Here is a 16,914-nt window from a genome sequence, read left to right on the forward strand (position 1 = left end):
TCTGGGGTCTTAAATGCTAATAAGCGGCCATCTAAGATGCATCAATTGGTCTGAACCCACCTGGAGCAAAGGCAAAGGAAGAACACCAAGGCCACACGACAACTAAGAGCCCAAGAGACAGCAAGGGCCACATGAACCAGAGACCTACATCATCCTGAGACCAGAAAAACTAGTTGGTGCCTGGCCACAATCGATGACTGCCCTGACAGGGCGCACAGCAGAGAACCCCTGAGGGAGCAGGAGATCAGTGGGATGCAGACCCCAAATTCTCACAAAAAGACCGAACTTAATGGTCTGAGACTAGAGGAATCCCGGTGGACATGGTCCCCAAACCTTCTGTTGGCCCAGGACAGGAACCATTCCCGAAGACAACTCATCAGACATGGAAGGGACTGGACAGTGGGTAGGAGAGAGATGCTGATGAAGAGTGAGCTAATTATATCAGGCGGACACTTGAGACTGTGTTGGCATCTCCTGTCTGGAGGGGTGATGGGAGGATAGAGAGAGTTGGAAGCTGGCAAAAATGTCACGAAAGGAGAGACTGGAAGGGCTGACTCATTAGTGAGAGAGCAAGTGGTTGTACGGAGTAAGATGTATATAAACTTATATGTGACAGTGTGGAAAAAAAAAAAGAGTTAAAAAATAAAAGACCAAAAATGGATGTCAGAAGAGACTCTGAAACTTTCTCTTGAATGCTTAACAGCTAAAGCAAAAGGAAGGAATGATGAAGTAAAAAACCAAATAGAAGATTTCAAAGGATGGCTAGAGAAGTTGAGGTAAAGTATTATAAAGACATGCGCCAAGAGCTGGAGATAGAAAAGCAAAAGAGGAGAACACGCTTGGCATTGCTCAAGCTGAAAGAACTGAAAAAACAATGTAAGGCTCAAGTTGCAGTAGTGAAGGATTCCACAGGAAAAGTATTAAAAGATGCAGGAAGCATCAAAAGAAAATGGAAGGAATACACAGATTCATTATACCAAAAAGAATTAGTTGATGTTCAACCATTTCAAGAGGTAGCATATGATCAGGAATTGATGGTACTGAAGGAAGAAGTCCAAGTTGCGCTGAAGGCATTGGCAGAAAATGAGGCTCCAGGAATTAACAGAATATCAATTGAGATGTTTCAACAAACAGATGTACTCATTCATCTGTGCCAAGAAGTTTGGAAGACAGCTACCTGGCCTACTGACCAGAAGTGATACATATTTATGCTTATTCCAAAGAAAGGTGATCCAAACAAATATGGGAATTATGAAACAGTATCATTAATATCACACACAAGTAAAATTTTGCTGAAGATTATTCAAAAAGGCTACAGCAGTATATCGACAGGGAGCTGTCAGAAATTCAGGCTGGATTCAGAAGAGGACATAAAACCAGGGATATTATTGCTGATGTCAGATGGATCGTGGATGAAAGCAGAGAACACCAGAAAGATATTTTCCTGTGTTTTATTAACTATGCAATGCAAAGGCATTTAATTGTGTGGATCATAACAAATTATGGATAGCATTGCGAATTATGGGAATTCCTAAACACTTAATTGTGCTCTAGAGGAACCTGTACATAGATTAACAGGCAATTATTCAGACAGAACAGGGAGATACCCCGTGGTTTAAAGTCAGGAAAGGCGTGCATCAGGGTTGTATCCTTTCAACATACCTATTCAGTCTGTATGCTGAGCAAATAATTCGAGAAGCTGGACTATGTGAAGAATGATGGGGAATCAGGATTGGAGGAAGACTCATTAAGAACCTGCGTTATGCAGATGACACAACCTTGCTTGCTGAAAGTGAAAAGACCACAGCCTTCAGTATGGATTACACCTGAACATAAAACAAAAATCTTCACAACTGGACCAATGAGCAACATTATGATAAATGGAGAAAAGATTGACATTGTCAAGGATTTCGTTTTACTTGGATGGATAATTAACACCCATGGAAGCAGCAGTCATGAAATCAAAAGACGCATTGTATTGGGCAAATCTGCTGCAAAAGACCTCTTTAAAGTGTTGAAAAGTAAAGACGTCACCTTGAAGGCAAAGGCTCACCTTAACCCAATCCATGATACATTCAATTGCATCATATACGTGTTAAAGCTGGACAATGAATGGGGCAGACTGAAGAATTAACGCCTTTAAGTTGTGCTGTTGGCAATGAACATTGAATATACCATGGACTGCCAAAAGGACTAACATAGCTGTCTTAGAAGTACAACCAGAATTCACCTGGGAAGCAAGGATGGCGAGACTGAGTCTTACACACTTTCGACAAGATGTCAGGAAGGATCAGTCCCTGGAGAAAGATGTTAGGCTTGGTAAATTAGAAGGTCAGGTAAAAAGAGGAACAACTTGAACTAGATGGATTAAACATTGGCTGCAACAATGGGCTCAAGCAGAACAAGGATTGCGAGCATGGCTCAGGACCGGGCAGTATTTCGTTCTGTGGCACGTAGTGTCACTATGAGTTGAAACTGACTCCAGGGTACCTAACAACAACAACAACGTTCATCCATTGATGGGCACCTAGGTTTTTTACAAGTTTTTTTTACATGTTTGAAGAGCAAAGATGTCACCCTGAAGACTAAGGTGCACCCGACCCAAGCCATGGTATTTTCAATCACATCATATGTACGTGAAAGCTGGAAAATGAATAAGGAAGACTGAATAAGAGTTGACGCCTTTGAATTGTGGTGCTGGCGAATAATATTGACTATATCATGGACTGCCAAAAGAACGAACAAATCTGTCTTGGAAGAAGTACGGCCAGAATGCTCCTTAGAGGCAAGGATGGCAAGACTGCGTCTTACGTACATTGGACATGTTGTCAGGAGGGATGAGTCCCTGGAGAAGGGCATCATGCTTGGCAGAGTACAGGGTCAGCGGAAAAGAGGAAGACCCTCAACGAGGTGGATTGACACAGTGGCTGCAACAATGAGCTCAAGCATAACAACGTTTGTAAGGATGGCACAGGACCGGGCAGTGTTTCGTTCTGTTGTACATAGGGTCGCTATGAGTTGGAACTGACTTGATGGCACCTAACAACAACAACAACATGGTAGTTCTATTTTGTGCTTTTGAGGAAGCTCCTAATCGATTTCCAAAATGGTTGTAACATTTTACATTCCCGCCAGCAGTGTATAAGTGTTCCAGTCTCTCCACAACCTCTCCAACATTTATTATTTTGTGTATTTTGGTTTAATGCTAGCTTTGTTGGACTGAGATGGTATCTCATTGTAGTTTTGATTTGCATTTCTGTAATGGCTAATGATTGTGAGCATTTCCTCATGTATCTGGTAGTCACCTGAATGTATTCTTTGGTGAAGTGCCTGTTCATATCCTTTGCACATTTTTTAATTGGGTTGTCTTTTTTTGGTTGAGGTGTTTCTGTATCTTGTAGAGTTTAGAGATTAGACGCTGCTTGTATATAGTAGGCAAAAAATTTTTCCCAGGCTGTAAGTTGTCTTTTTACTCTTTTGGTGACGTTTTTGGATGAGTGTAAGTGTTGGATTTTTAGGAACTCCCAGTTGTCTAGTTTCTCTTTTGGTGTTTGTGCATTCTTAGTAGTGTTTTGTATTCTGTTTATGCCATGTATTAGGGCTCCTAGCATTGCCCCTCTTTTTTCTTCCATGATCTTTATTGTTTTAGATTTTATGTTTAAGTCTTTGATGCATTTTGAGTTAGTTTTTGTGCATGGTGTGAGGTATGGGTCTTGTTTTTTTTTTTTTTTTTCAGATGAATATCCAGTTATGCCAGCACCCTTTGTTAAAGAAACTGTCGTTTCCCCATTTAACAGACTTTGGACCTTTGTCAAATATCAGCTGCTCATAGGTGGATGGATTTTATGTCTGGATTCTCAATTCTGTTCCATTGGTATCTTTTGTTGTACCAGTACCAGGCTGTTTTGAGTACCATGGAGGTAAAATAGGCTCTGAAATAAGGTAGTGTGGGGCCTTCCACTTTGTTCTTCTTCTTCAGTAATGCTTTACTTATCTGGGGCCTCTTCTCTTTCCATAAGAAGTTGGTGATTTCTTTCTCCATCTGATTAAAAAATGCCATTGAAACTTGGATAAGGAATGCATTGTATCTGTAGATCACCCCGGGTAGAATTGACATTTTCACAACTTTGAGTCTTCCTACCCATGAGCAAGGTATGTTTTTCCACTTACGTAGGTCTGTTTTGGTTTCTTGCAGTAGTGTCTTGTAGTTTTCTTTGTATAGGTCTTTTATGTCTCTGGATAGATTTATTCCTAAGTATTTTATCTTCTTGGGGACTATTGGAAATGGTGTTGATTTGGTGATTTCCTCTTTGAAGTTCTCTTTGTTGGTGTAGAGGGATCAAACTGATTTTTTGTATGTTTATCTTCTATCCTGATACCCTGCTAAACTCTTCTATTAATTCCAGTAATTTTGTTGTGTCTTTTTAAGGGTTTTCTGTGTATAAGATCATATCATCTGCAAGTAGAGATACATTTACTTCTTCTTTACCAATTTAGATGCCTTTTTTTAATTTTATTTCTTTATGTAGCCTAATTGCTCTGGCTGGGGCCTTCTGCACAATGTTCAATCAGAGTGGTGGTAAAGGCCACCCTTGTATGGTTCCTCTTCTCGGGGGGAGTCGTTTCAGACTGTCTCCATTTAGGATGATATTGGCTGTTTGCTTTGTATAAATGCCCCCTTATTATGTTGAGGAATTTCTCTTCTATTTCTATTTTGCTGAGAGTTTTTTTCATGAATATGTGGTGAACTTTGTCAAATGCTTTTTCTGCAATAATTGATAAGATCATGTGGCTCTTGTATATTGTTTTATTTATGTGATGGGTTACATTGTTTCTTTAATGTTGATCTATCCCTGTATACCTGACAGGAATCCCACTTGGTCATGGTGAACTATTTTTTTGTATGGTGTTGAATTCTATGTGCTAGAATTTCATTGAGGATTTTTGCATCTAAGTTCATGGGGAATATTGGTCTGTAATTTTCTTTTTTTGTGGTGTGTTTACCTGGTTTTGGTATCAGGGTTACACTGGCTTCATAGATATGTGTTTGGGAGTATTCCATTCTTTTCTTTGCTCTGAAATACCTTTACTAGTAGTGGCAATAACTCTTGTTGGAAAGGTTGGGAGAATTCTCCAGTGAAGCTGTCAGGGCCGGGCCTTTTCTTGTTGTTGCTGTTGATGGTTGTTTTTTAATTACCTTTTCAATCTCTTCTTTTGTTATAGGTTTATTAAGTTGTTCTAGCTCTTGTTTGTGTTAGTTTAGGTAGGTAGTGTGTTTCTAGAAATTTGCCCATTTCCTCTAGGTTTTCAAATTTGTTAGAGTACAATTTTCATAATATTGTGTTATGATTCTTATAATTTCAGTTTGGTCTGTTGTGATATTTCCCATCTCATTTTTTATTTGGGTTATTTCCTTCCCTTCGAGTTTTCCTTTTATCAATTTGGCCCATGGTTTATCTATTTTGTTGATGTTTTAAAAGAACCAGCTTTTGGATTTGTTAACTCAATTCTTTATCTATTCTCTGTTTCTTTTAGTTCTGCTCTAATTTTTATCATATGCTTTTTTTCTGGTTCCCAAGGACTTTTTTTGCTCCTCACTTTCTATTTTTTAAAGTTGTAGGGTTAACGCTTTGATTTTGGCCCTTTCTTCTTTTTGGATGTGTGCATTTATTGTTATAAATTGATCCCTGAGCACTGCTTTAGCTGTGTCCCAGAGGTTCTGGTAGGGTGTGTTTTCATTCTCATTTAAATTTCTGTATTTCTTTATTCCATCCTTAATTTCTTCTGTAACGTAGTAGATTTTTTAGCAAGGTGTTGTTCTGTTTCTTTGCGTTTGAGTTGTCTTCCTAGTTTTTTCTGTTATTGATTTCTACTTTTATGGCTTTATGGTCAGAAAAGATGCTTTGTAATGTTTTGATGCTTTGGATTCTGTTTAGGCTTGCTTTCTGGCCTAATATGCGGTCTGTTCTGGAGAATGTTCCATGTGGGCTGGATAAAAAAGTATACTTGGTTGCTGTTGGGTGGAGTGTTCTGTATATGGCTATGAAGTCAAGTTGGTTGATTGCGGCATTTAGATCTTCCATGTCTTTATTGAGCTTCTTTCTGGATGTCCTGTCCTTCACTGAAAGTGGTGTGTTGAAGTCTCCTACTATCATTGTGGAGCTGTCTCTTTTCAACGCTGTTAGAGTTTGTTTTATGTATTTTGAAGCCCTGTCGTTGGGTGGGTAAATATTTATTATGGTTATGCCCTACTGGTGTATTGACCCTTTAATCATTATATAGTGTCCTTCCTTACCCTTTTTGTAGTCTATTTTGTCAGAAATTAATATTGCCATTCCTGCTCTTTTTTGATTGTTGTTGTTTGCTTTATAATTTTTTTCCATCCTTTAAATTTTAGTTTGTTTGTGTGTTTAAGTCTAAGGTGTTTGTCTTGTAGGCAGCATATAGACGGATAGTGTTTTTTTTTTTTTTAATCCATTCTGCCACTCTGTATCTCTTTATTGGTGCATTTAGTCCATTTACATTCAGCGTGATTATTGATAGGCATGAGTTTAGTGCTGTCATTTTAATATCTTTTTTTGTGTGTATTGTTGACTGTTGCTTTGTTTCACTTAATTTTTTGTGCTGATTCATTTTTCTTTATCTATTTTCTTGTAATCTTTTTCATTGTCGATTTTGTATTTGCTGAGTCTTTATGCTTTTCTTGTTTTTTATTTTGATGTGTAAGATTGGTAGTGTCCTTTGTGGTTTCCTTAATATTTCCGCCTATTTTTCTAAGTTTAAACTAACCTTTTGTTTCTTTATATCACCTTGACTTCCTGTCTATAGGAAAGATCTATGACTACATTTTTAATTCCCTCTTTTTTGTTTTAATGTTGTCATTTTTTACATAATTTTTTACATATTTTCTGTTTTTTTGCTTTAATTTATTTTTATTATTTCTCTGTCTGGGTTGATATCTGCTTGCTCTGTCTTGTGATCTAGTCTTGGGGTGTTATCTGATGTTATTGGTGGTCTAACCAGAGGATTCCCTTTAATATTTCTTGTAATGTTGCAGATTCCCTAATCTTCTGTTTATCTTGAAATGACCTAATTTCACTATTATATTTGAGAGACAGTTTTGCTGGATATATAATTTTTGGTTGGCCTTCTTTTTTTTTTTTTTTTATTCAAGGTTTTATATATGTCATCCTATTGCCTTCTTGGTTGCATGGTTTCTGCTGAGTAGTCCGAGCTTAGTCTTATTGACTCTCCTTTACGTTTATCCCTACCTTCTCTTAAAATTCTCTGTTTATCTTTGATTTTGGCAAGTTTAATTATAATATGTCTTGGTGCCTTTCTTTTGGGATCTACCTTGTGTGGGATTCAATGAGCATCTTGGATAGCTATTTTCATTTTTCAGGCTATCAGGGATGTTTTCTGACATTAAATCCTCAACAATTCTCTCTGTACTTTCTGTTAACCCCCTTCTCCCCGTTTTCATATTCCAGTCACTTGTAGGTTATTTCTCTTGATAGAGTCACACATAGTTCTTAGGTTTGTTCATTTTTAAAGAATTCTTTTATCTGATTTTTTCTCAAATATGTTGGTGTCAAGTGTTTTATCTTAAGTCTCCCTAATTCTCACTTCCATTGCCTCAGTTCTGCTGCTATGATTTTCTATTGACTTGTCTAATTCTGAAATTTCATAGTTAATCTTTTGGATTTCTGTTTGCTGTCTCTCTATGGGTTTTTGCAGCCTGTTAAATTTGTCATTTTACTCTTCTCTAATCTTCTTAAGTTCCTCTATTGCTTTGCCTGTGCTCCTTGGCATGTTTTTCATTTTGCCTGATCTTGTTACTGATCTCTTGAAGTGTTCCGTATACTAATCTTTTGTATTCTACCTCAGATAACTCCAGGAAGTTCTTTTCATTCAGAAGATTTCTTGATTCTTTGTTTTGGGAGCTTGCTGAAGCCATTATGTTCTGCCTGTTTATGTGATTTGATATTGACTGTCATCTCTGAGTCATCAATAAGTTATTGTATTTATTTATTTTATGCTTGCTTACTGTGTCCTAGCTTTTTGTTTTGTTTTGAAATGCCCAAATAGGCTGCTCAGGTGTGCTAGTTTGATTAGAGTTATCTTTGAAGCTCTAATGTCCTGTCACCAGGTGGTTAGAGCTGTTATTAGGTATGTGAGCCCAGGAGTCTATTTAATTTTCTTGTGTGGATTCAGCTCAGGTGTCCAGGTAGTTGGTCAACAAGTGTGTGGTGGAGGCTTTCACCTACAGTCATATACAGGCAGGCATGATTGGTGTAGGCACAGGTATGTGACTGCCGTAGGGGGTCACACACCGAGCAAGGCAGGGGGCTGACAGACACTCCTGAGTGCCTTGAGGAAAGCATGTCCCTGTTCCCTAAAGCACGTTGGTGCATGGATTTTGCAGCTGGACGGTGGGCAGTCAATGCTGTTGGCTGTAAGGACTAGGAGGTGCCACTTATTCTTGGACCCCCTGTTGTGGTTGGCTAGGTGGTGTGTGTGGAGCCACCAGTCCTCAGGCCCCTGATGTGGGTTGGTGAGGACTCTGCTTAATAGGCAGAGCAGAGTCAAATGTTACAAACTTGCCTCTCCAGCAAAAAGCTGGTATTTTTGCTGGAGAGGCAAGTTTGTTAACGATTGCCTATGCTGTTGTATTGGGCCCACACAGGTCTATGCAGGGGTGAAAGTCATTCAAAGTCCATGGGCCTCTTATGCCTATGACTATGCAAAGGAGCTTTTTCTGCCCTGAGTTCCTGGATTAGGAGAGGTGGCAGATTATTTTTTCTGTTTGCTAATTTGTTGTACCTCCAAGTCTGGAAGAATAGCTCAGGACACGTGACGGTTCCTGGTTCTGGGCCAGGGAACGGGGCAATGTCTGAAGCCAGCTGGGTCCCAGTGTACAGTAGGAAGGGGGCAGGTAAATGGGAGAGATGTTTTTCCCAATGGGGTGTTCTTTGATCCTCATGTTAGGTTAGATGCATGTGCTTTTCTTTTGCCGATTGAGCGCAGCTTTTCACTGATTCTGGAGGCATGAGTGGAGTCTCTGCCGCTTGGTCTCTCCTGATGTGGAAAACATGTCCCAAACACCAATGCTTGTGTTACCATGCTCGTGCCAGCGGATCTGGCCTGGGGGTGCTGGTTCCTGCCAAGTCAGGGCTGGCAACTCTTTGCTGCTTCTGAACCATCCCTCCACCCCCGCAACGCTCAGTCTGATTTCGCAACTTTGCCTTTGATGTTCAGGGGTCCTATACTGTCATATATAATGAATTCACTTGTTTTTTGGGGGGTCTTTGTTGTAAGAGGGACCACAGGAAGCGTCTAACTACTCTGCCAACCTGGCCTCACCTGTTGCTCACAAGTTTTTAATACCACAAATGCTACTCAGCAACGTAGGATGTAGAACATTTTATTTATGAACTATTATGCCAATTGACCTCGATGTCCCCCAAGACAATGGTACCCATCTCTCAGCCCCAGTAACTTGGTCTTAGGAAGCTTGTATGCCTTTGCCTTGGTCAAGTTGTGCTGAGTTCCCTATATTGTGTGTCCTCTTCGCCTTCACCAATGTTAACTCTTGTCTACTATCTAGTTAGTGACTTCCCCTCCCTATCCATCCCTTCCCTTGTAACCATTAAAGAATTTTTTTCCCTTGTAATACTTTTCTTGGGTTTTTATAATAGTGGTCTCTTACAATATTTTTCTTTTGTGATTGACTTATTTCACTCAGCATAATGGTTTCCAGATTCATCCATATTGTGAGATGTTTCACAGACTCATCATTGTTCTTTATTGTTGCATAGTATTCCATTGTGTCTGTGTACCATAATGTGTTTATCCATTCCTCTGTTGATGGGCACTTAGGTTGTTTCTGTCTTTTTGCTATTAAGAATATTCCTGCAATGAACGTGGATGTGCATATGTCTATTTGTGTGACGGCTCTTATTTTTCTATGATATTCTTAGGAGTGGGGTTGCAAAGCACTGGTGGTGCAGTGGTTAAGAGCTGGACTGCTAACCAAAAGGTTGGCAGTTCAAATCCACCAGCTGCTCCTTGGCAACCCAATGGGACAGTTCTACTCTGTCCTATAGGGTCTCCATGAGTTGGAATCGACTCGATGGCAACTTTTTTTTAATGATATTTCTATTTCTCGCTTTTTAAGGTGGTGCCATATCATTTTTCATAGTGGTTATACCATTTTACATTCCCACCAGCAATGCATGAGTTACCATCTCCCCACAACCTCTCCTACATTTGTTATTTCCAGTTTATTTGATTAGTGCCAATAATGTCAGGATGAGATAGTATCTCATTGTAGTTTTGATTTGCACTCCTCTAATGGTTTTTTTTAAAGTAATGATTTTTTTTATAATGGTTAATGATTGCAAGCATTTCCTTATGTGTCTGTTAGCTGCCTGAATGTCTTCTTTGTTGAAGTGTCTGTTCATATCTTTTGCCCATTTTTTAGTTGGATTATTTGTCTTTGGATTATTTGTCTTTTTGTTGTTGAGGTGTTGAAGTATTCTATATGTTTTAGAGATTAGACCCTTGTCGGATATGTCACAGCCAAATTTTTTTTTCCAGTCTGTAAGTTCTCTTTTTACTCTTTTGGTGAAGTCTTTTGATGAGCATAAGGAGTTCCTAGTCATATAGTTTATATTCTGGTGTTTGTGCAGTTAATTATGGTTTGTATTGTATTTATGCCATGTATTAGGGCCCCTACCGTTGTCCCTATTTTTTCCTCCCTGATCTTTATTGTTTTAGGTTTTATCTTTACATCTTTTATCCGTTTTGAATTAGTTTTTGTGTATGGTGTGAGATATGGGCCCTCTTTCAGTTTTTTTTACAGATAGACATCCAGTTTTGCCCTTAGCATTTGTTAAAAAGACTGTCTGTTCCCCATTTAATGGACTTTGGTCCTTTGTCAAAGGTAAGCTGACCACAGGTGGATGCATTTACATCTGGGATCTTGATTCTGTTCCATTGGTCTATGTGTCTGTCATTGTACCAGAACCAAGCTTTTTTGACTACAGTGGCTGTATTGTAGGTTCTGAGATCAGGTAGTGTGAGGCCTCCTACTTTGTTCTTTTTCTTCAATAATGCTTTGCTTCTCTAGGGCCTCTTTCTTTTCCATATAAAGCTGTTGATTAATTTTTCCATCTCGTTAAAGAATGCTGTTGGTTTTGTGTCAGAATTGTGTTATATCTGTACATCTCTTTGGGTAGAATTGACATTTTCACAATGTTGAGTCTTCCTATCCGTGAACATGGTATGTTTTTCCATTTATGTAGTTCTGTTTTGGTTTCTTGCAGTTAGTGTTTCTTGGTTTTCTTTGCATGGGTCTTTTACATCCCTAGTTAGATTTATTCCCAAGTATTTTGTATTTTTAGGGGAACAACCCCTTTTTTTATGTACTGTGGATAGAAAGATAGCAAAACACTGCCCTTCAGAAGTTCTTGAGTTAGGTGCGTAGGCAGATGAGTAAACAGAGAGTTACAATAAAGGAAAATACAGTCGGCCCTCAGTATTCATGTGTTCCACGTCTGCAGGTTCAACCAACTGCAGATCAAAAATATTTGAACCAAAAAAAAAAAAAGTTCCAAAAGCAAAATTTGAATTTACTGCCTGCTTAGCTTTTTTTTTTTTTTGCACTAGGCTGAATTGATGCAAATGAAGTGATGTGCAGATATATCCTCATTTCTGCCATTTCATAGAGCCTCAGTCTCTCTCCAGCATTCATTTTAGCATTGTTTGCATCTTGTCTCAATTGTTCGCCACCTCTGTTGTGTGCACCCTTTTTTTTTCTGTGAAAAAATGACTCCTATAAAGCAATGAAGTGGTGAAAGCAATCCCAGAAAGGCTAAGAAGGAACATAAAGTGCTGTCTCTCAAGAAAAGAAAACTCTTAGATCTTTTGAAAAGTGGCATGTTGCTTGCTGAAGTAGGCCATAAAGTCAGTGAGAATGAATTAAGCATTTGCACAATAAAGCGGAAAGAAGCTGAAATTTTAGATGTGTTAGTGCTACCTCTACGATGGCAAAAATGGTCTCTCTGGTTTGTGATAAAGTGCTTGCAAAGACTGAGAAAGCATTAAGTGTAAGCATTAACAACTATTTACTTAGCATTTATATTGTATTAGGTATTGTAAGTAATCTAGAGATGATTTGAAGTGAATGGGAAGATGTGTGTAGGTTATATGCAGATACTTTGCCATTTTATATAAGGGACTTGAGCATCCCCAGATTTTGGTATTTGTGGGGGTCCTGTTACCAACCTCCCCTGGATACCAAGGGACAACTGTAAATACAAAGAGAGTGTATCAAGTGACACCAATCATTTTCAAATCTGTCACTCAACCCAACAAAAGTTTATTTCTCACTCAATGCAGTCTACTGTGGCTCAAGACAACCCTCCAGGGCAGTTGTTTTCCATGTGTTGACTCATCCTTCTAGGCTGTTTTCATCTTATGGTAGCTCGACATCAATGTGTGTTTCCATTATCACCATAGCAGGAGGAAAGGTCTTGGGTTGGAAATTAATGTTCCTGCAAAGGAGGTACACACAGTACTTCCTCCCACAACTAGAACCAGTCTCATGGCCGCACCCTAATTTAAGGGGCTAGGTTGTGCAATCCTCCTGTGTTCCCAGATGTTGAAGCATTTGTAGCCTACCACAGGTACAGGCAGGCATAGTGTGGGAGTCCAGCATTTGGGATCATCAAGGGTCTCTAAAACACCTCCCTTAGCTTTGGTATTTTAGATTCTGCTGTAATTCTCAATGATATCTAAAGGCATACACTTTTTACCTGTACCTAGCATGTTCTCCTTGAAGAAACAGTACATGTAGGAGGTTTTAAAGGGGTTTTCCTGTGGCTGCGCCAAGTATACTTTCCCAGAAGTAGCAAGTTGGCTGTCATTCAGAGTACTGCACTGGATTCTGTTTGAGCTAAGCAACAAGCTTTCATGACACTCTGCTTTTCCACTTTCTTTGGCTTAGATGCTGTGACTGAAGTCAAGACTGACATCTATGTGACCAGTTTTGGCCCCGTGTCAGACACTGACATGGTAAGTATAGTTCTTGCAAAGGTAAAAGTGAAACAGATCAAAGAAAATAAAATGGGGTTTTTCTATGGCAAGACTTTGTAGGTATGCTCTAAGGAAGTCTTGTCTTATATGAATTCCCTACCCTCACCCCCCCTGCATTCAGCCAAAACTATCTTTTCCCTCCTCTCTCCACCTGTTTACATATAAAGCATATGTGCCTAGCAGGTGTATCCTTCCCTTCCTTTCATAACACATCTTTCAAAATTCTGTTTAGTTCCCTATCCTCAATTAAATTTTCCATAACCACTCCCTCCACACGTTGCTGGCACCACACACTTATCAGCACAGATAGGTCATATGAGGAGATCGTTATGGGAGGGACTCTGGATCAAGCCTGCTTTTTCTTGCCACTGGGGCCCATTCACCTAGGCAGTGTTTCAGTCACTGGGGACATGGTTTGACAGGGGTGATGCAAAGTGTTAGGAGGAAAAGTCTAAACCTCTTCTGGAAACTGGTTATTCCACAGATGTGGGCAGGGGTAGAGCTATGGTGCAGATCAAGGAATAGGGTAGGGCACAGAAGAGCTAGCAAAAGGTTGGCTCATGAGCCATCTGTAAGGATTGCCCCTCCTCCCACTATTCTCCCTTGCTGCTAAAGCAAAGAATGCAGAGAAGACTTGAGACAAGACCTGCCCCCATCGATGGGCCACCTAACCAGACATTTGATTGAGTAACTGTGATTTAGGGAAACAAAGAAGCTATTATCTGCTCTGTGAGCCTGGCAGTTACACAGGTATCAAAAAATTTTTGTTGAATGAGTGACTTTGTGTTGAAAACAAAAATCTTAAAATCAGGGAAAATACGTTCAAAGAATACAAAATGTTCATGTTCACTACTTAGATTTCTCCTGTATCTCCATTTTCAGTGGGCTGACTACTTATCAGGGGACAAGGCTTCTTTCTACCTGTTGGATAAATACAAACAATTGTGTAGGGAAGTAGTGGAGTTTGTTCTGTAGGTGATACAGCACCACTGAATGGATTTGAGTAGGACAATGAAAATATACAAATATAGCTTTAGAATGATTGCTCTGGAGATCTGTGCAGGGTGGACTGCAGGGGGAAAAGACTGGTGGTTGAGAGTTGATTTAGGCATGTTGACTTTTCGATCAGTGGTGAGGTCTAGGAGACAGTTGACAACCGGGCTAGTTCTCAGGAGAGGGAGTCATTAGTGAGTGGTTGTGAGACCAGCCAAGGGGAAGGTTGAGTTCTGAACTTTGTCTTTCAAGTGTGGAGTAAAGAGAAGGATACAGCCATATAGTAGACTCCTTGTGAACTCCTTGAGGGCGAGTACCGAGTCTTCGTGGCTTCTCTAGCACTTAGCTGAGTACTTGACACATAGCGTGAGCTCAGTGAGGGGGCATGTTTGACATAGGAGGGGTGGAGGAGGTGACTCTCTCTTAGGGGCAGCAAGAAGCTTGCATGTCTAGGTTAACCCCCTCTCAACCTGCTGGTGAGTAATGCTACAGCTTCAGATCCAAGAATCTGTTGCCAGTTGGTTATTTAACAAGCACTCCTTAGGAGCCCAACTCTGCATAAAAGGGCTTTTAGGGGCCCTGTATTCAGAGAGCTCAGAGGTGTTAGAGATAAACAGATTCACTGGGGATATGCCATTCTGTCTTTGTATTGCTAGGAATTGTTGATGAATTCAGATTTTTATAAGAAAATAACTGAAGTGACTCACTTGCTTGCTTGCTCACTCACTCTCACTCATACACCAACATCCATAAATAGGTTCAGACAAATGCACATAGCTACCTGGAGATGCAAACAGCCCATATACTACCCCAGACACTTTACAGAACCACACATGCACACAGATACCTAAACCCAGGAATGCCCAGAAGCACACACACAGCCCCAGTTCCCCCAGCAGCCCTCTTTTCGGATCTTTGCACACACCCAGGCACACATGAGTGTGTAGAGGCTCCAGAGGCATTTCAAACAACCCAGACTTTCTATCTCTTTTTAAATTTTTTGTTCCACTTGCTTGTTTGTTTTTATTCCTCATGATTAAGCTGAGGCAACAGAATGGCTTTTTCCTGATAGAAAAGGGCAGACTTTGGTCAAATAAACCTCAGGTTATTTTTAGATGCACTTCCATCCTGTCACAAGGCAGAATAACGACAATCACTATGGCTGGGAAACACATTTCTGGTGTTTTTAAAAATGTCTTCTTCATGTGTTACTTAGTAGGCTGTGGAATTGGCCCCAGAGTCAGGGATAATTTGGGGTGAAGCATCAGGCAGTCCTTGACTTTAGCAACTAGCTGCAGCAAGAACCCAGGCTCCCCTGTGACCACAGACAGCTTGAAGAAGTAGTTGAAAATTAAGGCTGGCTGGCTTCTTCTTGGCTCATTTGAAGCCAAGCAGGGAGTTCTGGCCCAGAATACTTTCTTAAGGAAATAGAGACAATCTTTTGTTCACAAATGGGGAAATTGTAGTCTCAGTTTGAGCGTCAATACAGTACCACCCATAACTCTTTGCACCCATTGCATTTCTTGGCCCACAGACATCAGTGTTTTTGAGAAAGCTCCATGAAATTATGATCCATGTCTGTTTTGTTCATCTCAGTACCCTCAGTGCCTGACTCAGTGTTTGGCACATGGTAGAGTCCCAACTGTTTGTTAAATGCAAGAATGAATGAGATGGAATAAATTAAATTTGAGGGAAAATTATGACTATGTTCCTCCACTTGACTGAAAATTCTTCATAAGTAGGAAACATATCAGGTACATCTCTCTATCTCCAGCACCTAACACAGGACCTGACACAGTTACTCAGTAACTGTTTGTTGAGATGACGTGAAATGTTAGTAGCTTTCCTTAGGAGGCACATTTGAATAGCCAGACTAGTGAGTCACTGATTGATGACTCTAAGTTTCAGTTCCCCATCCTCAATTAAACCTTCCCTAACCTCTCCCTTCATATGCTGCTACCACAGACATAAGTCATGTGAGGAGAGCATTGTGGGAGGGATTCTGAGTCAAGCAGCTGGTTGTGCTTTTGGTGGAGACTGGTTGTGCTTTTGGTGGTGTCTCCACCCATGGAGCTGTGACAGTAGGGAATCGAGCAGCTATGAAAGGTGAACAGTGGTAGATGTTTCTAAGACAAAAGTCAGAGAAACGAAGAAATTTAGTGCAGAGTATAAGAGGTAAGTTGGAAGCTGGTTGCAATGGGAAATTTTTTTTTTTTTTACAAACATCGTGACTGAAAGTCTTGTGTTAGTCATTTGCAACAAATGGAACTCGGTGGTAACACAAGACAAGGCTACTCTTCTCAGCAAGTATTACCAAGCCTGTGCCCGTGGTCTTCAAGGAGAGAAATGGAGCAAGGGATAATATCCCAATTTGAATGAACTGAGGCCGTGTGACCTTCCATGATTTCCTATTATAGGAAAGTTTAGACCATTTTCTCAATAAAACGTATGGAAAGATGTCAGAGATGGCAATGGGAGGAGGGCTGCAAAGGCTTTAGTGAAAATGCAGTTTCATTGCCACTTCTCTCTCATATCAGATCTATTTATCCATCCTTTACTAGCTGTTGTTGTTGTTGTTACATACCGTCAAGTCAGTTCCAACTCATAGCAACCCTATGTACAGCAGAGCGAAACAGTCGTCATTATGCTTGAGCTCATTATTGCCACTGTGTCAACCCATCTTTTTGAGGGTCTCCTCTTTTTCACTGACCCTCTACTTTACCAAGCATGATGTCCTTATCTAGGGACTGATCCCTCCTGATAACACGTCCAAAGTATGTAAGACATAGTCTCACCAACCTTGCTTCCAGGGAGCATTCTGCT

At 40.1% G+C, this 16,914-nt stretch overlaps 1 protein-coding gene across 2 annotated transcripts in view; it reads left to right on the forward strand.

Annotated features, from left to right (window-relative positions):
* The window catches only part of GABRA3 (gamma-aminobutyric acid type A receptor subunit alpha3), a 173,721-nt gene that overhangs the window by 56,453 nt on the left and 100,354 nt on the right, over positions 1 to 16,914 (forward strand). For both annotated transcript variants that reach the window (XM_049872781.1, XM_049872782.1), the window contains exon 3: positions 13,010 to 13,077. In XM_049872781.1, the coding sequence (XP_049728738.1) occupies positions 13,010 to 13,077 (68 nt within the window). The remainder of the gene's footprint in view (positions 1 to 13,009; positions 13,078 to 16,914) is intronic.

Source organism: Elephas maximus, chromosome X, assembly GCF_024166365.1.
Source record: "Elephas maximus indicus isolate mEleMax1 chromosome X, mEleMax1 primary haplotype, whole genome shotgun sequence".
NCBI lineage: Eukaryota > Metazoa > Chordata > Mammalia > Proboscidea > Elephantidae > Elephas > Elephas maximus.